This window comes from Lonchura striata, chromosome 1, assembly GCF_046129695.1.
Source record: "Lonchura striata isolate bLonStr1 chromosome 1, bLonStr1.mat, whole genome shotgun sequence".
Classification (NCBI taxonomy): Eukaryota; Metazoa; Chordata; class Aves; order Passeriformes; family Estrildidae; genus Lonchura; species Lonchura striata.
In genome coordinates this window covers 34,922,711-34,944,620 of record NC_134603.1, presented here as the reverse complement: position 1 = coordinate 34,944,620, position 21,910 = coordinate 34,922,711, and the positions used below count along the sequence as shown (strand labels likewise).

General features: G+C 40.1%; 2 protein-coding genes and 1 long non-coding RNA gene across 7 annotated transcripts in view; 2 read left to right on the top strand and 1 right to left on the bottom strand.

The window, feature by feature from the left end:
• The window catches only part of SGK3 (serum/glucocorticoid regulated kinase family member 3), a 56,337-nt gene extending 50,730 nt beyond the window's left edge, over positions 1-5,607 (top strand). For all 4 annotated transcript variants that reach the window (XM_021555601.3, XM_021555605.3, XM_021555603.3 and 1 more), the window contains 4 exons: positions 301-396; positions 1,230-1,385; positions 2,418-2,507; positions 2,965-5,607. In XM_021555601.3, the coding sequence (XP_021411276.1) occupies positions 301-396; positions 1,230-1,385; positions 2,418-2,507; positions 2,965-3,135 (513 nt within the window). In that variant the 3' untranslated portion in view covers positions 3,136-5,607. The remainder of the gene's footprint in view (positions 1-300; positions 397-1,229; positions 1,386-2,417; positions 2,508-2,964) is intronic.
• A 1,406-nt stretch (positions 5,608-7,013) lies between these two features.
• On the top strand, positions 7,014-16,914 carry MCMDC2 (minichromosome maintenance domain containing 2). The gene is made up of 14 exons (XM_021555720.3): positions 7,014-7,666; positions 7,748-7,878; positions 7,967-8,026; positions 8,334-8,529; positions 9,498-9,620; positions 9,783-9,890; positions 11,121-11,249; positions 11,770-12,001; positions 13,595-13,800; positions 14,113-14,279; positions 14,618-14,794; positions 15,502-15,644; positions 16,164-16,273; positions 16,748-16,914. The coding sequence occupies exons 1-14, from the start codon at positions 7,567-7,569 to the stop codon at positions 16,912-16,914; spliced, it is 2,049 nt and encodes a 682-aa protein (XP_021411395.1). The 5' UTR covers positions 7,014-7,566.
• Positions 16,915-18,049: 1,135 nt separating this feature from the next.
• Positions 18,050-21,120, bottom strand: LOC110484780 (uncharacterized). 2 transcript variants are annotated; one of them, XR_002467811.3, is made up of 4 exons: positions 20,935-21,120; positions 19,679-19,789; positions 18,734-18,852; positions 18,050-18,316 (listed from the first exon to the last, which is right to left on the bottom strand). It is a non-coding gene; the product is annotated as an uncharacterized LOC110484780 (long non-coding RNA). The 2 variants fall into 2 exon arrangements; XR_013340000.1 differs by lacking the exon at positions 20,935-21,120 and adding an exon at positions 19,922-20,009.
• Between the last annotated feature and the right edge of the window lie 790 nt (positions 21,121-21,910).

Genomic DNA, 21,910 nt, shown 5'->3' with positions numbered 1-21,910 from the left:
ATTGAACTCTGTTGTCTTTTTACTGGGAAAACTGCACTGGAAAACTTAGAAGGCTTGAATATGTATGAGGGATTCACCAAATAGAGGATTAGAAACTTTGGTAACTTGATAAACGTACTTTAAATTACAGGAATGACCTTTGAATACAGTGAAAGACGAATGAGGTGTAGTATTTAGCTGAAACATTTCAGTGTTATGAAGCAACTTTTCTTGAAAGTGTTTACTGTGAAGTGACTAAACCCTAGGTTTTATCCATGCTAGCCTAATTCTCTAAAGATTTTTTTTTTTAATTCATTTCAGTATCTTGCACCAGAAGTCATTAAAAAGCAGCCCTATGACAACACAGTAGACTGGTGGTGCCTTGGTGCAGTTCTTTATGAGATGCTTTATGGGTTGGTATGTACCTGATAAATAAAGGTTGTTTTCCTCCCCTCTCCCCTTTTATTTGAAGTGACTTTTGAGTATTATTAAAGATACTAACTTTTCCATAATATTGGAATACTCCATTTAAGGAGATTAACAGATTGTCTTGTACTTACATAGCACTTGTTTTTCTTTTTTGGATTTTACATCACCTCCTGGTATCTTACAGTTCATGGAAAAGCAAAATTGGAGACATCAGCAAAATCAGTCATCACTTTGAGGGACTGTGAGAGTAAACTGAATCAACAGTGATAATACACAAAAAACCCATAGCAACTTAAAAGTAAAATTTTGTCAAATATTGCAATAAATAAAATTAAAATACTTTTTTTTTTTATTTAGGTATCCCAGGTTTTCTCCTAGCTTTTGACAGCATTAGAACAAAAAAAAAAAAATCTCACTATGCTTCTTCTAGTCATATGTGATTACTCCAGTAAGAATTGTTCTTCTAGTTTTTTTGAGTTCTGTCTCTTCCCATAGGACCTTAAATAGGGAGATGGATTTGTTTTACTGTTCTCAGGTTCTTTTCAGGCAAGTTCAGTGGGAGCTTTGAAGCAGGATGGCATCTATGGCTACTTATTAGTGTAAGAACACGTTAGGAGTAGAGGAGGAGGGTGGTGGGAAGTTACCAAGTCTAAAGTTCTGGCAGTGGTGATGACTGAATTTGAAGTTAGCAGTGCATAAAAAGATTTCTGCTCCACTGCTATAAGCCTGTATGTCTTACAGAATCATTTACTGATCATTTGTAACATATGAAACAACATTGCATGTGGCTTCAAATTCATGTAGAACTTGTATTTTTTTAGCCTCCTTTTTACTGCCGTGATGTTGCTGAGATGTACGATAATATTCTTCATAAGCCCCTGGTTTTGCGCCCAGGAATCAGTCTTACAGCCTGGTCTATCCTGGAAGAACTTTTGGAGAAAGATCGGCAAAGCAGACTTGGAGCAAAGGAAGACTTTGTAAGTAATGTCCTAATTTATCAAGCCCTATTTTATTTAAAGGGACTCACTAAATTAATGTGCACAGCGCAGGATTAATAGTTGGAGACAGAAACTGCATTACTGCATCTGTCTCTGATTTCCTCTTTTTTAGTTCTTCTGTAAAGACACCAGTGGGGTCTATCCCTGGAAGTTGCTGGGGATAAGAGAGCAGTGATTGTTGTGTGGTATTTTGAGCTTGGTTGCTGCTGTACCTGCTGGAGAAACAGTTGCTGATGTAGCAGTCACTAAGATGTAGAGAAGTAGGTTTTACTGTTCATAGTGAAACTGGGAAATAACCAAAAGAAAAGGCTATCATATAGTAATACAAATGATTTGGAAACCAGTCTTCAGGTAAAGAGGAACACTAGTTCCATGCAAACAGCAGCTTTTTTTTTTAGCCTTAAAATCATGGCAGACACTTTCCCAGTGTAGCAACAAAACCTTTGTTTGCAAAAAGTTGATGTGAGAAAGTTACAGGTGTCTTCAGAACGGTGCAATGAGGAATGATCTAGAGGATGTACTCCATCCATTAGTGGTGGGATCTTTGTAGTCTTTGGTTTGCAGTCCTTACATTAGTCTGTGGACCTTGCAACTGAGCAAAATGCAAGGATTTAGCACAGCTGTTTGCTGCTTCTTAAATGGTAAGTATATTGTAGAGTTGTTGAAGCACCTGCTTCTCAGGTTAGCTTTACAAAAGCTAACAAAACTTTAAGGCAGGAACAGATATCAACAGAAGACATTCTTGTTCTGGGGTAGACTCAGTGTTGATTTTAGGGTTTAAAAGCAGAAAGTATGGTTTTAGAAGGAAAACTGTTTGTAGAGGCAGTCTCACAAATTTTAATTGCTTTTTTTACTGACTACAGCTTTTATTGCAAAGTAAATTGTGAATAAACAAACTCATAAGGACGTGCACATGAGAACTTCCCTATCTACATGTAGTATGAAGTAATATTTACTATGATGCACAGGATGGATTTATGAAATACCTAAATTCTTTATTGTTTGCTACAGCTTGAAATTCAAAAGCACCCGTTCTTTGAATCTCTCAGCTGGACTGATCTTCTTCAGAAGAAGATTCCACCACCATTTAATCCTAATGTGGTAGGTGCCTGGGGAATGGCAACTCTGTTAGGCTTTGCATCTCAGATCACACATCACAGAATATTCTGTGCTAAAAGTGACCCACAAGGATCATCAAGCCCAGCTTTTCAGTGCATGCCCCATATGGGGACTAAGCCCATAAACTTGGTGCTCCTAGCACCATGCTCTAACAAGCTGAGCTAATCTCCCTAAGAGAGACTATTTTCATATTATTTTTAGGCTTATCAGATCATTAAGAGTGTAAGATTTGGTCAAAACTCCAACTTCATTGAAAAAAAACCAGCCTTTTAATACCTATTTTCAGAGAAGGAGCAATGTGCTTCCTTAAATTTATTTGCTTAAATAGAATATAACAACAAAATAGATGATTTTTAGAGTTAAATTTGGAATCTGAAGGACAAGCACAAGTTTAAAACACTATTTAATTTGATGACTGACAGATCCTTCTGTTTTCTAGGTTGGACCGGACGATATTGGGAATTTTGATGCAGTATTCACAGAAGAAATGGTCCCATACTCAGTTTGTGTTTCTTCTGACTACAACATTGTTAATGCCAGTGTCCTAGAGGCAGATGATGCATTTGTTGGATTTTCTTATGCACCACCTTCTGAAGATGGATTTTCCTAGGAACTTAGAAGTGAAGAGTGTTTTGGAAGTCTTGGGTTGAACTGAAATGTTAGGCTTATGGACACATTCCAAAATAGCGTAAATAGTGCCTCATCTTGTATATAGGTTTGAAACCTATGAACAAACTTTTTCTGCTGTACAGGAGGAATTTGGGCATTTTGGATGGCTTTCTTTAGGATTTGAACTGTTTGTTCCTGCTGCAGAAAGTATTTTTTAAAACCTTTAAAAAGCATTCTCTATGTATTTTTTAAGCAAAAATACTGACTGTTCTCCTCAATCCCTTTGAGTTTACATTCATACCTATCTAATTTGTTGGCAAAAACAGCAGCAAATTTAGTAAATTTATAAATGCTTTTGTACTTATTTACAGTGAATTTGTGCTTGAATTGTAACTATGCAAATTGTCTTTTGTATATTCTGGTTTAAAAAAAGGTAAATGTTTTCCCTGTTACCAGTTTGGAATATGTGTTAATTTACCTGTCAGCACTTAAATAAGTTAAGGACCAAGATTCTTAAAGGACTTCTGCAGAAGGAAAACTTGATCACATAAAACTGGATTGTTGCTCTTGTACTTGCTGAAGTACCCATTGACTCAACTGGATTATCTGAGGTATGGGGGATTACTCAAAGCAAGAACAGAACAAATTAACTGGATTGATTTGATAACATTACGTATTACGTGTTCTACTTTTCTTTCTTCCCTGAGCTAAGTATGTCTATATTTCAACTACATTAAAAATATTTTTGGTTAAAGCTCTGCTTCTCCAAAGATCTAATATGCAATAATCATGGTTACTTTAAAAGTAAGTCAATTAGCTTTGACATTTTAGGGGTGGGTGGTGAGATGATCGTGCCAAATATTAGGGATTTCTCTCACATATTGGTAGTTTAAAACACTTTTATGTTCCAAATTGATTGTATTTCAGTGTTCATAGCTACTTGTCTTTGTGTTTCAGTTTGCACCATTTTTAAATCTTCACTTGATATTGGGGGAAAAATGTAAATTACACTGATAATATTAAGAATGTGAAAGCTATTGTATTTCTCATAACATACACATGTATGGACAAACATAATTCTGAACAATTTCTGTTTAAGGAAATTTTTTTAAACTGCAAAAATTGACTGCAGTTACAGTGTATAAAAGGCATATAATGGTAGTAGTTTTATTATATATATTACTTGTAAATAACAACTTATTTTTGTCTGTTACTCCAAAAATGTTCAGTGTTTTTTATGCATAAATAGATGCAGTTAAATGCCTTGATTTGAGAGAAATCTGCTAAGATACTGATACATCAAATATGTAACATTCATTCAATTTTAAGTAAATTGAATGAATGTTACATAAATTTCAGTATCTAAGGCACCTTTTATTTTTGGCAAAATAAGCAGCTAAAATAAATAGACTTTATACTGTGTCAAGATCTGATAAGAATTAAGAACCTAGGGGGAGAGAGTGTATCAAATCATAATTCTTTTACAATAAATGTATCAAAACATTAGAAGAGCTGAAAGTAAAACAGGATTCCTTGCTTACCTTAAGGTTACCTCAAGGAAATCAGGAGTATGTCCTAGAGTAGTGTCCTACATAGTGGTTAAGTGATGCTTAGCAGCTGCTACATGAGGTTTTGGAAAGAGTGATTGGGTCAAAAGTAAGAATTTACATTGGCAGGGGAGGAAGGAACTGTATCATTTGTAGGAGCAGAATGGTGGCATGGCACTCATTTTCCATAGTTCTCTTCTGCAAGAGTTGAAAAAAGCTGTTCAGGACAACCAACAGCTACATGAATAGTTTCCTGGGCATTAATATAATGGGGAAGTAACAGCCCTGAGGTTTTTAGTTTGAGGGCGGAGGATTGTTGGTTGTTTTGGTTTTTGAGTTTTTGTGTTGGTTTGGTTGATTGGTTGGTTGGTTTTTTGTTTGGTTTTTTTTTGTGTTCTGGTTTTGTTTTTTTTTTAACATGGCTTGCTAATGGACTGGGAAATAAATTGGTGGTATGAAAGGAAGTATCCATTCTCATACTGAATTTTTAGTCTGTGTGCTCCTGAAGTTATTGTGTAATTATGTGGCTACTGTAACTATCTTCTCTTTGAGGCAAGGAGGCACAGTGCTGTAGAGGGATGGGAAGGAGAGGGAATATTTCAGAAATTGTTGTGGGAACTAGCACTCTTTAAATTTTTTGTCTTGAATTCCAAGACATTCATACATAGCTGCCTGACTGGATGAGAGGTTTTTTGTGTCAGAATTCAGGGGTTCTTTCCTTTAAAAAAACAGTGTGACAGTTGAAGTTATTTCTGGGAGAGCAGCTTAATAATTGTTTATTAAGCTTTTTCCTTCGGCAGAGTCTGCCTTTTTGGCAAAGTGTGAATGTGTTCAGCACATGACTTGAAGTACTCAAGTTCTTTAAGCTAAAGGTTAACAGACTGTACATCAAGCAATAAAGCATCGTAGTATTTCTGTACCCAGTATTCTTGTTTCCACATCTCTGTGCATCCCATGAGGATGGTTTCCAAAGTAAGACATGCATTTGGAGTGTTGTGGCTGCTTCACCCAGGGCTGAGCTCTGAATATAAGTGCTACCTGAAACACTTGGTAAAGCTAGAAACTAGAGAGGAGAGTGGACCTGCACAGGAGCTACCTGTGCTACTCCTTTCCTGTTTTGGCTGATAAGTAATAAAGGGAGGCAAAATTTGCTTTTTTGTGATTAGTGCAGGGGGTTTTATTCTGCCTGTCTGTCGTAGAAGGGGTCTGATTGTTGCTCCCCTTGCCGAGAGGGAGCCAAGCACCCCATGAGGAGCAGGCATTTCTGCGGTGCTGTGGAGCGGTGCTGCTGTTGTGGCATGGAGGGGAACGAGAGACCGCACCAAAATTGGACTGACTGAAATGCACTGTGGTTGTAAAAATGTGAACATGTAAAAATACGACACAATTAGAGTTCAGAGGCGTTCTCCCGGACAGCTAAGTTTGGAAGTGCCTGCCAGCTAATGGCAACAGTGAAATATGCAATGTGTATTAATGAGAGAAATGGTTCTGCCAAGTACGTTGCCGCAGTGCTTTGCACGCTGACAGAGCGTCCGTGCCCAGAGCCCTGCCCGTGCTGAAGGCAGCACTGTGTGGGGCCGAGGCGCCAGTCGCGGGGCTGGGGCGGCTGTGGGTGTGCCGTGGGCTGGGAATTGCCTTCCCTGAGGACTCGCACTGGGCACGGGCGCTGCCCCCGCGCCGCCGCCTGAGGGGCTGAGGGGCGGTGCCGGGAGCGCCGCTCCGCCGGGCCCCTCTCGCTGCCGAGCCCCTCTCGCTGCGGAGCCCCTCTGGCTGCGGAGCCCCTCTCGCTGCCGGGCCCCTTCGCTGCGGAGCCCCTCTCGCTGCGGAGCCCCTCTCGCTGCGGAGCCCCTCTCGCTGCCGAGCCCCTCTCGCTGCCGAGCCCCTCTCGCTGTGGAGCCCCTCTCGCTGAGGAGCCCCTCTCGCTGCCGAGCCCCTCTGGCTGCCGGGCCCCTCTGGCTGCCGGGCCCCTCTGGCTGCCGGGCCCCTCTCGCTGCGGAGCCCCTCTCGCTGCCGAGCCCCTCTGGCTGTGGAGCCCCTCTGGCTGCCGGGCCCCTCTCGCTGCCGAGCCCCTCTCGCTGCCGGGCCCCTCTCGCTGCCGGGCCCCTCTCGCTGCCGAGCCCCTCTCGCTGCCGGGCCCCTCTCGCTGCCGGGCCCCTCTGGCTGCCGGGCCCCTCTCGCTGCCGGGTCCCTCTCGCTGTGGAGCCCCTCTCGCTGCCGAGCCCCTCTCGCTGCCGGGCCCCTCTCGCTGCCGGGCCCCTCTCGCTGCGGAGCCCCTCTGGCTGCCGGGCCGTGCAGGGCGGCCTTCACCCCACCCCGGGCACAGGGAGCGGCGTCCCGGGGCTGAGGGCAGCCGGGCCGGGGGAGCAGCGGCTGGTGAGGCAGGGGGGCCGGTGGCAAGAAGCTGAAGCCAGGCGGAGATGCTGGGTGTTCGTGCCGACTCACACCTGGAGTGGGATTAGCTGCCTGTGGGGACAGGGGTGAACACCCTGGTCTAGCTGTGTTTTCCGCAGATTGGGCGCTGGCTGCTCAGCGCACAGTGAGCAGGGCCATAGCTCATCCCTTCTGATCATCTGTGGTGTCCTGCATGTCCAGCCCGGGTAACGCAGGATCCAGGGAGATACAGTGGATCTATGTGTGTACATTCCTTTAAGCCCTTCTTCCTGAAGGGATGGAGTAGTTACTGTGCAGGAGTAATCCCAAAGACATTGAGGGGGGAGGGAGGGGGCCAGGAAATCCCTATTAAAAATTGTGTTTTGTGCCTTTAATTTTGTATGGCTTTGTTAGTATGTACCTTTATTATTCCTGTTATAGCATGTAACAGTGCTACCATCATTTCTTCATGGTTTATTCCCACAGTTGGATAGAATGTGCAAAGATCTTGGAAGATGGGTCCTGAAATACAGAAAATGAGGGAAGTTGTCCTTGTCTACCTTGACAGAAGTGGTGGCCTTCAGAAATTTGTGCATGATTGCAAAAAATATAATGGTATTACTCAATACATAGTCTGTTAAATTGATACATAATGTTAACAAATCCATTATTTTAAAATACTTTTTGCTCCTACAGACTCAAAACAAAGTTACGCTGTTTATCGTTTCATTATTTCAATTAATCCTTCTGACATTGCTGAACTAGATGCAACTCTTGGAAACTATATTCTTCATAATCCCCTACAAGCTGCACAGATTTTTCAGTCAGTAAGTGTATAATAGATGAGTAGAAAGTGCATCATCTAAATTTTAATAAGACTTTACTTTCTTAAATGAAGTTATTTTTCCATTACAGGTATGCTTTGTAGCTATTAAGACATTATCATTAATTGAACAATTGCAGACAGAAGCCCAGGTGAGTCTGCACTGGTTTTCTCCATTTAGATCTTGAATCTTCTAAGTATAGTGAAATATTAACAAATATTGTTGTATTTAGTTTTCATTTTCCCTTTGGTTGCAGTATTATTTATAATTAAAAATAGCTGGAAGTCTCACCCTACCACATTGCAATTGTGAGATTAATTAATAGGAAACCCAGTTACTCTTAATGTGTTTCTGAAACTTTTTAACAGTTATGTATCACATTGTTTGTCCATGAAAAGTTAAGCAGTTTTAAATAAAAAAATATGTTTTTATATTAATGCTATTGTGTCTCTTGTTAGATCAGTATATTGCTGAAACCAACACATTTGCCACCTTTACCAAGTTATGTTCTGAGTCTTTCTGCGTATCCCTTTAATTACACGTCTCAAAGATTTTATATGTCTGAAGGGATAGTGATTGCAATGGGAACTGTAACAAAATACACACAAGGAGCAAGATTTCTTTGTACTGAGGAAACCTGCCCATTCTCTGAAGGTAGTAAAAATATAAAATTAATCAGTACTATTTCAAAAGCTTTTAAATAAATTTGGTAATAAGACATTAAAAGCCTAGTCTAACAAAGATATTTTCCTATATAGTTTCATTATGCATAGATTTTTGTAATGGACATAGCAGGATTTTTGTTAATTGAAAGGTGTGGACTTGCTCAGCATTATTAAATGTTTTGGAAGAACAGCTATGCCAGCAATCCCTTGTCTTAATGCCGAAGAAGTTAATAGAAGAAATAGTTTATAGGAGAAAACATAACTCAACTGCATAATTTGAATATATTTAATATTCTAAATAACTTAAATATCTTAAATGACAATATCTCTAAGCTAAACTAGTAACATACCTGTTTCCTTGGAAACTTCTTCTGTCTATAAAGAAATGCCACAGAACATGCAGATGGCAAAAGCTTCTAGCATAGAACAAGTGATTATTTGATGAGTAGTTGACTTCTGTGGAACTGCTACTTTGAATAGTATTACTGAACTCTTTGTACCCTTGCAGAGAGATGCCCTAAGTACTTTTAAGGCTGTTTTCTTCCTTCTTCTGTAAGAGACTGAACAGTTATAAAAGAGATGCAAAATCCCGAAGTTTGGAGACTGCAGATTAAGCCATACAGACATCTTTACGAGGACACGTACCTCTAATAGTGACTATCCCTATCCCATGTCATTCCCACGTCAGGCAGAAGCCGCGGTGGCTCACTCCTCAAAGCCCGGCCAAGCCGTTCATTTAGGGAATGTGCAGTGGGAAACTCTGCCATCTCGTGGCCAAACATAATAAATTAGATGGATTATTTTAGTGGCATATGTAAGGGAGGCTCATCTGAAGAAACACATAATAACTTTAGAATTTCACTGTCCAGTATTTAATTGCTTCTGTTCTCCATGGGAAAATTAAAACTAGAGCTATGCCCTCCTTTTAAATGGTTGGTAAAATATTGCTTTTTTTAGGGTTTAGGTGCATCAGAGTGCATTGTCCTGGAGCTACAGAGTCTGCTACAGTGAGGACTGATTTTGTGTGTAGCTTGTGTTCTTCACCACTTCAGGAAGACATGAAATTTAGAGTACTTGGTGGTAGGATCTATGTAATCTTACCTTTAGATATGGTAGTTCCCTACTTCTATTACACAATAAGTAAACAAAATATTTAAGTGGAAAAAGCCCACTTAAAACCAATCTTTTAATAAAAGATGTTTTCAAGAAAATTAACCTTTTTCTTTGCCTTTGTTTTGAAAGATAAACAAATAGTTGAAATGATTGATGCTAAAATTCTGAATGCTTTGAAAGGATATTCCATTGATAAATCACATTTTAGGATTCAGGCATTTACATTGTTCTTGAGAGGTAAGCTGAACTTTGGAGTTCTGTCAAAAATGTTTTAGAATTGATCTATTAATAATCCCCCCCTTTTTTTTTGTGTTAAAATGGTGAAAGTCATTATTTATATTGCAGTTCTTTTTATACTTCCCCATTAATTTTATAAAAAGTAGCTAGGTGACAAAGCATTGTGCACAGGTGATTGCAGTGTACACAGCAAATTTTTTGTGTCACTTTTACACGTCCATTTAATTAAAATCCCTGGCCAGCTCGGCAGTGTCTTATTCTAACTGTTGCTTGGTTTTTCCCCCTTTCTACTTCCTTTGGTCATGGTGTTCTGTATTAACTTCATGTTTATTTAACATCCTTCCTCAATCTAGCTATTTTTCACATTCCATCAGGATTTTTGGGTTCTACTACCACTGCCATCCACTGCAAATATTAAATGGTTTCTAATGTTAATATCTAACTAAAATCACAGCTCAGCAATGTACTTCCATTAGTTCTTAAAAATACCCTAAACAAACACAGAGACAAGAAACAAAAAAATCCTCATCCATTCCAAAAGTCAAGGGAATTATATGGTTCATTTATTGAAAACTAAATATAAAGAACTAGTAGTACTAAAATGATAAAAATTTGTAGAACAATCTATGGTCAAGATACTGAGAGTTGCATGCAGTAAATTTCAGCTGGCTCTAGTGATCAGCCTGAGATACAGTGTTTCTCAGGCTGAGATTGAGATTTGGTTGGATCACATTCGCATCTTCAAAAAATAAATGGGATTTGGTTTTCTAATGTGCACAAAAATATAAAAATTCACAAAGCTATTTTTGAAATCTCTGTAGTTTGTATCTCCTCTTTATTGTGTTGGGTTTTTTCTCTGATATTTTATAGGACAGTGACTGATAATGGTGATGCCACAAACTTCAGAGTAGGAAATATATTTGCAAAAAACTATCCTTTTTCTTTTCATTGCAAGACTAAATGCATTGTCCATTTTCTTTATCATGAAATCTATTTTCCCTAACCTGGTGTGCCTTCCTTATCTTTTGAAGTAAATAATTAAAATTGTATGTTTCATTTTATTCTAACCCATTATCAATCTGGCTTCCAGCTGTTTTCTGCCAGTGTTAAATCATAAAATCAAACATTCAGAATGTGTAGAAGTTTTCTGACCATGTCTTTAAAACTGTTTTTATGCCCTAACGTATCTGTAGCTTTGCCCCCATGTACTTAGTTTTTTGTTATTTGCAGATGAACTGGCCAATAAAATGTCAATAGGAAACCACTACAGGATTATAGGAATTCCAGCTTGTGTACAAAATGGCTTACAAGTGACTGCGTGTATAGAAGTCAATAGTGTACAGCTCTATAAACCAAATGGTAAGAAAGTTCCGTTAAAAATTGACTTAAACCCTAGAAAACCTCCTAGAAAAAAAATCTTGAGAAATGGTAGTTTTTTATTATCTAGAGGTCCAGATTACAAAACCACTCAGGGACTTTCCTCTTACAGTCTGAAATGTGTACTTGCTGTTATTTGAGAATATCTGCTTTTGCCTGCTTTCCATGCATTGACAAACTCCCTAATTATTTGGTAGTTCTTCAACTTCTCTTTCCATCTTCTCCTATCTATTGGAAAGTACTCTGTAATAATATAAAATGAGCCTGAGATTTCAGTTTGGTTTTCCTTTCTTATTCCATGAAATTTTAGCAGATCATGTCTGCTACCTTTCTAGAAGTAAAATTAACAGTGTCAGATGCTTACATTCTGAATTTGTTCTTAATACAGAGATATATTTGTTCTTGGTAAGTTTGTGTATGAAGACTCCAATGGTTATTTGTTCTAACTTACCTACGTAAGTTTCTTTAATGTGTTTGTTCACCTGTACTTTGTTTCCGTTAGGTCCTTCTTTTGTCAGTGACAATTTTAAGTATCTGCTCTCACTGACTTCAAGTTCATGCTGGAGGTTCACTGCTGTCCTGGCAAACATCTTTGCATCTCAAGTTGTTCCACCAGGCACTTACAATACTCTTAAACTTGCAATATTGCTGAGTCTAGTACAGACATGTGAAAAAGAAAATGCAGATTATCTGGATCTCTTGATTATGACAAGTGACACACTAGTAATTGACAGGTAAAGAGATTCCTTTTTTTTACATAAATTAGAATTTAAAATCTAGTCTTTTTAAAGATAATAGGATTGGTCTTACATGAAAAGCTAGAGACTTTGTTTTAAAAGAATACATAAGGCTTCAGCTTAGTTAAATACTCAATTTTTATCTCTTGGACATTTTTGTTTCTTTCACATGATAACTCTAGATCAGAACTTCATTAATCATAAAACCTACAAAAACTCTCATAAGATTACGGTAAGAATTTAACACTAGCACTGTTTTGCAGAGCTCAGATAAAAGCTCATTCTTCTAAAATCAAAACTGAAGGCTGTTCCAGAGCTGGTAACAAAAAAAAAAAAGGCTCAACTTTTCAAACCTTGTGTCAGTGCAAGCCCTTTCATCACTGATTCCCAGCTATCAGCCTTTTGTATAATTAAGCAGTGTATAAATAGTTCCTTACATTTTTATCTCTTTTTCATAAAAACCATTCAATAAGGTATCAGAATTCACATGCATCTTTGCACATAGATCATAAATCTGGTTGTTGTTGTTGCCTTTAAATATTTTTCACTATGCACTTTATGTATTTACCTATTCATGCAACAACAAACTGTTAACATAATTTTACATACACTGCAGGAAAGTACAATATGCTCAGATTTACATTAATTCAAGCAAAGTTACTTCTCCTTCCATAACTTAAGATCTCTGTAAGGGGCATGAATTTTCTCTTCATCTGGAAGTTATTCAACCAATTCACTAATATTTTTTGTTGTGAAAAAAATCCCAAAACTCTGACCTTTTTAAAATTTAGTTGTAGAAATTAGTTCAAATTTTTAAAAATGTGAACGGCAAGATTTCTTTTTTTCATAGGTTAAGATTAGGATTTCTTAAGACAAACAGCAGTTGTGTTTTAAGAATCAAAACATCTGGTTAATATTAAAACAGTTGCACACTGTAAATCATGATTTGATATTGTAATTTATGCTATCTTGCATGTGCACAGTATTCACTGTCAGCAGCCTGTTGAAGTAAGCATTTCCTAAATATTTCCACTGCTGCAATACCCTATTTAATAATTTTACTTAGTAATTTTCTTCCAGGTCATAATAGTGGGGTAAACCATGCTCTGACATCTTAAAATCATTAAGAGCCTTTGATTGTGGAACCAGACAGACAATCTGCAATCTCTCTGTGCCAAAGAACATAGTACAGGGGATGAAAAGTATTTTTATACCTTCTTTTTCCAAAAGAATTGGAGTGTGTAACTCAGGAAAGCAGAGCTTGCAAGTTGCAGCCTTTTCATTTTTCCCAAATGGCCAGAATTACTAATCCTCTAAACTTTTAAATCACTGGAAAAGTTTCTGTAGAATAGAAAGAGGAGTTAACTATGTGGGGCAAAATTATGAGAATGTATAAGAAACAGTGTCTTGATGACAGCTGTTGGAAAGCAGGCTAGAACCTTTTGCATTTGAACAATTAGTTTTGATGCTAGTTTCACTCTAAGTTTTTTTTATTGTTGTTGTTTCTAAGTTAGTCTTAATACTTACTAAGTTTTTTTAGAAGGTAATAATTTAAAAATTTGTGACTGACAGCATTATTTAATCCTCCAGGCTGCTGAATTACAGTTTATGTCTTCTGCCTCGTGGCATACGACACCCACCTTCCAGTGACATTTTTCCTTCTGTGTCCAAAGATAAACATGGAACTGGAAGTGCCAGTATTCAAGCCTGCAGTGCTGTGCTAGCCAAGGGTGGAATCTGTTATATAGGAGACTTAAGTTCATATAAAAAGGATAAACTTGAACTTCTACAGTCTGGTAATCTCCCACCTCCTAACAATTGAGGGTACAGAACTAATAAAATTTGCAATATCAAGGCTAGGTTTGTTCCCCAGCTTATAGCCCTCAAATGCTGTAAAAATCTGTATGCTGTTTTTAATGCGTCTGTGTAAAACACAAAGACAAAAAAGCCAAGGTCCTGTACATTTAAATCTGCTACACTACAGACATTCATTAATCATAACAATTCAGCAAACTCATAATCATGACTGATTTCAGAATGTGTGTGGGACTAGAATTTATAGCTAAACTAAATCCATCACGTAACTGATTAATTTTGTCTTATCCTAGTGCTAGAGAGCAGAACAACAACAGTATTTATTCCTGGGAAGAAGTATGGAGAAGAGGCTGACCAACAAGTTACGGTTTCAGTTCAGACCAACTTTTGGTCCTTTGTAGATGTGGACTCTTCCTCAAAGAAACATATACAAAAGGAGAACTTTCTAATTGGACAGATGGTAAAGCACATGCCTTGTTATGACAGGAACTGTGCTATAGCTGTCACTGGTGTTTATTTCCACCAATAAAATAATGAAAACAATAAAACTTGTTAGTAGTTCCCAGAAAGTCGCAACTTAAATAGCTTTAAATCAAGTATCTGCTAAAATGAGATAGCTTTCCCAAAAAAGTAGGTGTCATTCAAACAACACTTTACCAAGTAGTACAGGTAATTCATTAGATAATCTTGCAGTGTAAGTGGATATAGGATATTTCAGATATAAAACACCGTGATGCTTCTATAAGTCAAAACCCCAAAATAAAGTAGATGTTTTCTTTCTATGGGTCTTTTCTTTAGGATGTGAGTTTGATTCCAGTTAATCTTGTAGATGGTTTTGGGCTCTTGATCTACAATGAGTTTCCTTCCTGTCGCCTCTCTTCCCCTGTTGTACATCATACCTTGAAAAAAGCCATTAATCCTGAAGCCACACTGTACAAAGTCTCACAGCAGTTCAGAACACAGGATTACGAGGAGGTAACAAATTATACACAATCAATTAGAAATGCATTATATTTGTGAATATCATACTGGGTTTTGGCATCAGAAAGTTCTCTCTGCTATCTGCTTACTTTTAATACTCACTGTCTGCCCTCCCCCCCACCATATTTCCACTAGCACTATTAGGATCACTGACAAAAGCAGCTTCAGATCTTGAAAAGGGTCAGTATAATAAATACAGTTTGATCGTGTTTCTGGAAAACATACTAAGTTAATATTCATATGAGAACAGATCTCCAATATCTATTTTTGACTAAAAAGTTTACAACCAGTAGTAGAAGTTAATATTCCATTCTAGTTGAATTGTCAGTATCTGTAGCATAACTAACAGACGACTCCCCCTTGGAAGTGTTCAAGGTTAGGCTGGACAGGGCTCTAAGCAACCCAGTCTGGTGGAAAGTGTCCCATTGGAGTAAAGATGGAACGGGATAGCCTTTAAGGTCCCTTCCAACCCAAACCATTGTATAATTTTGTTTACTATCCAAGATGTATCCTTGTTATTATCCTTCATATTTTTCTTATTCACTATAGCCAAATGGCGACAACTGTCTTTACTAGTAAAGCTATTGGTAGAATATATTGTCTAGCCTGTATTATTATGCCACTGGTATATTAAAACATGTGAGAAAAGGTCAATTCCTTATTTTCCTGTTCAATATTTAAAATGTATGCCCTCTCTCTAGTTTATTTTGTTTGCTAGGAATCTTCATGCTGAATTGAGTTCAGAAGCAGAAAGTCTCATTCAGGGCTATTATCTTGCAAGTCGCAGGGTGAGAAGAGATTCCATTCATGGATCATCATTATCAGCCTCTGCACTAAAAATTCTGTATGTCCTACTTTCCATTTTCAAAGAGAAATTATGCTCATCTGCTCAAGAACTTGTTCAATAAAAAGCTACATAAGACTCACATTTTGAAAAGTTCAAGCATAAATAATCTTACTTACTATTTATGAATGCCATTTTTTTAATACATTGACACTGCTAAACAACTTTGCCAGGCAAAAGAAAACTAAAAACCCCAGCTATTTACAAAACATGTATCATTATTAAAGCTATCTAGAAAAAAAAAAAAAAAAAAAAAAGGGATTTAAATATGTACAGCTTTATTGTGGGAGCAAAAAAAAAAAAAAAGTCAATGGATAACATGCCAAGTTCCACTTTTTGGCACAAAAAATGTTCATACACAATATATATTTTGTCAGTGCTAAGTGGAACTGCACAGCTGAAGTACGGAAAAAACCACCGCAGTGTTAACTTTTCATTTACACAAGTGATTGATACAGCACATTGCATTCACACCTGCAGTTACTTTTTATTTCTGACATACTTATATTGATCTCTTAGGATTTCACTGGCCAAAGCTCATGCCAAGCTCAGTTTAAGACAGAGAGTACTTGAGGAAGATGCAGTGATTGCAGTCTTGTTACTCGAGTCATCGCTGACCCTAAAACATGGTAAATAATGCACAACAGTTCCTTAGGCTTGGGTGCATCACTGTCGCATTTTGTCAGTCTGAAAAAATTCTACATCCATTGATTGCAGTAGCAGGTAATATTAAATCAAAATCCAGAACATCCACTGTTAAAGACTGGCACTGAAGAAGTCTGTCAGTTTGTCTCAGTGCTGTATGTAACAAGGCCATAGGCCAGCAACAAGTCCGTCCTCCATACTGGTTTATTTAAGGCATTGCTTTTCTAACACTGGCTCAGGTTAAACTAAGGACAGATTTCTCTCCCTGGGAAAACCAGAAACATTGCACTTTTTTTGTTTATTAAGCATCAGTCGTATTTGTTCACACACAGATTTGGAAGCGAGGTAAGAATTATCATCTAGGATTGCATTACTAAGCAATTTGCATCACAGTTATTTTTTCCCCTCAAAGTACTGGCAAATACTAAGTCTTACAGCTTAATTTCTTCTTTGCCTAGGCACATCTGTACTATGTGTAGCACCAAATCCTGTGTTTCCATTTGACCTCAGTGATGAAAACTGCCTGCAAGAGAGAGATATTTACCTCATGCAGTGTCACCATCAACTGCTGAAATTTATTACTGCCTATAGCCCAGGAATTCACATTAACACTAATGAAGAGTAAAAATTCCACTCTAAGTAAAGCCTGGGGCTTTGGCTTTTTGAGAGCCTACAGTTATAAATACAAAATTACTAAAAACTTAGAAGACAGTTCGTTGATGTTTTACCAAGGAATAAAGCACAGCTGACAGGACTTGAATTACAGGTTTTGTGAGTTATTTGAAGGCACCAGGGAGGTCTTCATCGTGGAAAGCCATGGCTTCAGAATATAGCCCCAAGAACTTCTCTTCCTGGCTACCACTCTCCATTCACAGCTCGGCAAGGAGTAATTTAGGATTCAAGATTTTTAATAAGACTACAAGTAAAAATTACACCACCAGTTCAGAATATGTTTCATTTCAGCTACCTGAATTTTGCAGTTTTGCTTACTGCTTCTTTCCATATTTATCACCCATCCAAAGGGTTAAAGAGTTGTAAGAACATTAACTCTTCATTGTTCAAGTCAACAGTCTTCACTTACTCACGGTGTATGGATTTTGAAATGTATAAAAGTATTATCATACTGCTTCATGTCCTGTGTCTTTTTTACACAAGCAACATGTACAGCGACATGAGATTAGACAAGGATGCCAGATGCTCCTGAAACCAAAACCTAAACAAAACAAGCATGCAAAACAAACCACAAAAGAAACCCACCAAAGCACCCCAACCTGCAAAAGCGAGTGTTTCCACATTTTATATAGACTGCAGGGGATAGTAGAGTGCTAATTAGGTAAATTACCTGGTAGGCAGGTAGCTCAATGAATTCAGCTCTACCTCACTGTAAAAACAAATGAAGAATATTTGGTAGGAGATGAGGTGTTTGGAGCACCCTAAGCTTCCCTAGCTATGGGCTTTCCTGTTTCATCTTCATAGTAAGGATACAGCACTAGGCACAATCCTCAGCAAGCCTTGCATCCAAGAGATACACCTTAAATAAAAAAGCTGCAGTAAAATTGTCCAGACTTCCTGTCAAATCTGCACAAGCTGAATAATTATGGCTTGTGTTACTCCTACCCAGGACGTCATCCAGCAGGATCAGAGTGATACTGCTCCCATAGTCTGAACAAAAAAATAAGTTACTGAAAACAGAAATTCAAGATTTTATTCATACCTACTGCTAACACTGTAAACACTCATTTAGACAACACAAATTCTCCCACGTTTTAATCTTTGTTTTATTCACTTTTGATCCATTTATTTCATACACTCAAAAATTCATATAAGTTCTAAGACTGCCCAGAAGGCCACTTCTCTTTCTAGAGTGACACACTATCCAGAACTTCATTCCAGGATTATTCATTTTCGGTGAACAGCCACTCCCCTGCCATACTATGGAACCAAGCAGTATTTCTGACGAGCAGGAACGGTAACAGAAGCATTTCCAAGTGCATTAGAGCTCCACATTCCAGGCTTCTGTTTTCAAGCTAAGAACAGTAACAATAATGAGTTAGTTTCCTGTACCCTTTATTAGTTATATAAACATATTACCCTCACTGGCATTTCAGATCTCAAGATACACATCAAGACACATTTCAGATGGGTAAACGGCAAAGGTCTCATCATTATGCCAGAAAAATTACTCTTTAAGTGTAGACTGAAATAGAATTCCTTTCTAAATCACTTTTTTTTGAGAAGTGATATTAAGGGGTTTTCTGCAGAAAGAGCACAACATTTTATCCTTGCATCTTTCCAGTTTCTCCCATGAGCTCTTGAAAATTGGAAGACTTGTAGCAGTACTACAAGGAAAGGCTGGTAGCCAACATGGCCAGTACAGGCTTTCCCTGGATGGCAGTACAGCCTGCAGGAACCTGAGCACTGTGACAGTAAAAAAAGCAACTGACCTCCTTAAAAACCCACACTTCTAGAAGTGAGTAGACTCTCCTCTTGGCCCTTTGTGCACACACACAAGTGTGCACACACACTGGAAGACAGTGGAGGTGGTCATCTGATGTCACAGAACCTTGGAAAAAAAGATCTAAAATCAGAAATTACAGGAGCAAAGCAAACTGGAAAAACCTACTGATTAGCTGGCACATCAGATATACAACACTGTTCATCACAACATTCAGTTGGGTAAACGGCAAAGAGTTATCATCACGATGCCAGCAGTTTCCTGCCTATTTAAGACTGCTTTTTCCAGGTACTAAATACAAGGCAATTGGTTAAGTTTGTCTCAAGAGCTGTACTTCCATAAGCTGAAGCAGAGCCTCCATTTTAACTGTTAAGCACAGAACAGAATGAGTACAACCAAGAACAAGAGAAAAACAGCAGTTTGGGCACAAAAATGCCCAAAAAGCTCTCTTACATTCAAATCCCAGGTGCCAAGTATCTTTCTAGAGGTAAACTTCACTACCACAGTCACCATTCCCTTTGGAATATATTCCAAGACTGATGCAGTTAAGTGCCAGCATGGACTGTGATCTGAACATACTGTTGTTCACTTAATTCTCTCCGTATCAGCTAACATCCATGAATTTGAATCAGAAGTAATTTTTCCCCAGTTAAAAACTAGGTTCTCTGGTAAGTCTCTCCCTTTTCACTCCTTTGGGATTCTTGGATTGCACCTGCTTTGTTCTGAGGAGCAAGTCTTAGGAGATTTTATAGCTGCCATAATACACATGTATGGACATGTGTATTATGGACAATCTCTTAACCCCACATACAATCAAATTTCTCCTTCTTCCATCTGTAAGGGACTTTGCAAGCCATTAAACGCTTCAGAACTCTTGATCTGGATTTCATGATGCTTCCCTCAACATCTTTTAAGTACAGCAAGAAATACGTACTTCTGCAGCTCCAGAATTCACGTGGCATCTTTCTGCTTGCAAGGCATGGCAGAGTCCAGACTGAGGATTCCCAAAGCCAGGAGCAAACTCATCTTGAGCTTCACTTTCTGCCTAAAACAATGAAAAGAAGATATTTGATTCAGAGAGCTCCACTGCTGAGCCAGTAGCAGAAAGCATTAACACTTCTTTGGGAACAGCAAGCCAGTCCAAGAAACACAAACCTCATGCTCTCTTTGCAATTACCTGGCATAGACCATCAGCCACGATCAAGGTTAAGCAGAGGCATGACCTCCCGTGTGAGAGATGACTAATTGCAGGACAAGTACAGTGCTCCTAATGACCAGCCAGGCTGGGGAGAGGCAGGGTACAGCCTTTAACCCCAGTTCACTTGTGGCACTCTGGGGAACTCAGTGATGTTTTACCACCAGTTGAACTGAGGTCATCATTCACACCACAGTCTGTAATGCAATAGAGAATTATCCCAGAGGCTGCTGATACTCCTGGGGCCCTGTCCCTGCCAGACCCCACCAGTTAGGATCTGTGCCTATAAAGGACATAGTCTGGGTCACCTCACAACCCTTGCCCAATTCCCAAAAGGAAAAAAAAGATAATTTATCTTTTGAATTATGACAGGTATTTGCTGATGAAAACGATCTGTCAGCAAAACCAAGTGTCTCTGAATGTCCAATCTGTCATTCCTTTCAAAACCTGATGAGCCAGGAGACAGCTGGAAGGAACCACCGCGTGGCACACAGTAATTAGCTCCATCTCGGTCTCCCACGGCACGGCTCTCCTGGGCAGCCTGTGTGGCTGGAGTGTCAGCCTGAACTGCGCCACCCCAGCGCCCAGGGGAAACACAGGCACGGCTACGGCACCGTGACAATCACTCCTTTCAAGTGACAGCTTTGGCTGCTTAGAAAAGCATCTGAAACCATCCCTGCAATTCCTGAGGTCACAGCATTGCTTTGACCTGCCACGTCGGGATTTCTCACATTAACCACCCAGGAGCATTTCCAATTCCTCTGCAAAGGGCACAAATCACTGGACTGTTCGGACGAGCACCGCCAGGCAGGACCTGCTCCAAGGAACACGGCGGGCGGCTGGCGGATCACACGGATCGCTGCGATCCCCACGGCGGGATCACGGAACCGCGGGTTAAAGGGCCGGAACGGACCCTAGCGAACATCCAGTCCCACCCCCTTTCCTGCCACGGCCAGGGACACCGCCCACCAGACCCAGGCTGCCCAAGGCCTTACCAGCCCGGCTCCACTCGCCACCATGGCCTCGGGCTCTCACAACCTTCCTGTTCCAGCGGCCTCGCCACCCTCACCGCCAAGAGCCGCCTCCAATACCCAAATTCCCCTCTTTCAATCTGTGCTCATCAGGCTGGGCGGCCGCTGCTGCCGCTCCCACGCCCGAGGCCAGGGCACGGCGGGACGGCTCCCAAGGCACGGAGCAGCACCGGGATCCTCCGCCACAGGGAGCCCCCGCAGGCACGGGCCGGGTCCCGCCACGTCCATCCCACCCACCGAGGCACGCACGCCGGCCGGAGGCGGGCAGGCTCGGCCGCTCGGTTCCGTCCCCCTCGGAAAGGGCGATCTCCCGCCGGGATCCCGCTGAACACGCGGCGCGCCGGGGCGGGGCGGGCGCGGCGCCTTCCGGCTGCGCGCGCACGGGGACCGGGGAAGGCGGCGCGGGATTGGGATGTGAGGGAATGGTGGCGGTGGGATGTAAGGGAATGCAGCGGGATCCGCGGCCGCGAGTTCCAGCTGCGGGCAGCCCGGAGGGCCCCGAGCCGCCTCTGCTGTGGCCGCGGGCAGTTCACCTCCCATCCTTCCGAGGGAAAACTGCGAGGGCAGCGACCGAAGTTTGCCGAGACCTCTATGAAGAATGCCAGCTTTTGATGGCAGCGTTATAAACATTTTTCAGCTGTATCCCTAGGCACGTGCATATTCCTAGTGTTAAACGCCAAACTCTTGTGTTTCAGCATACAAAGGTATGAACTGTTCCTTCAGTTTAGGAAGGAACAGCTCTGGAACCAAACATCAGGTTTGAAGCCAGCAGGTTCAGAGGATCTGTTGTTATCTTGCTGTGTAAATTTCTAGAAGATAAAAGCTCTTGCCCTGCTCGAAGGGAGAGTGTTGCCTAAGCTGGTGTCTTCTGGAACGAAAGGCATACTTTTGATGCAGAATAATCTGTCTCAAGAGGGAAAAAATCCCCACTCATAAATGT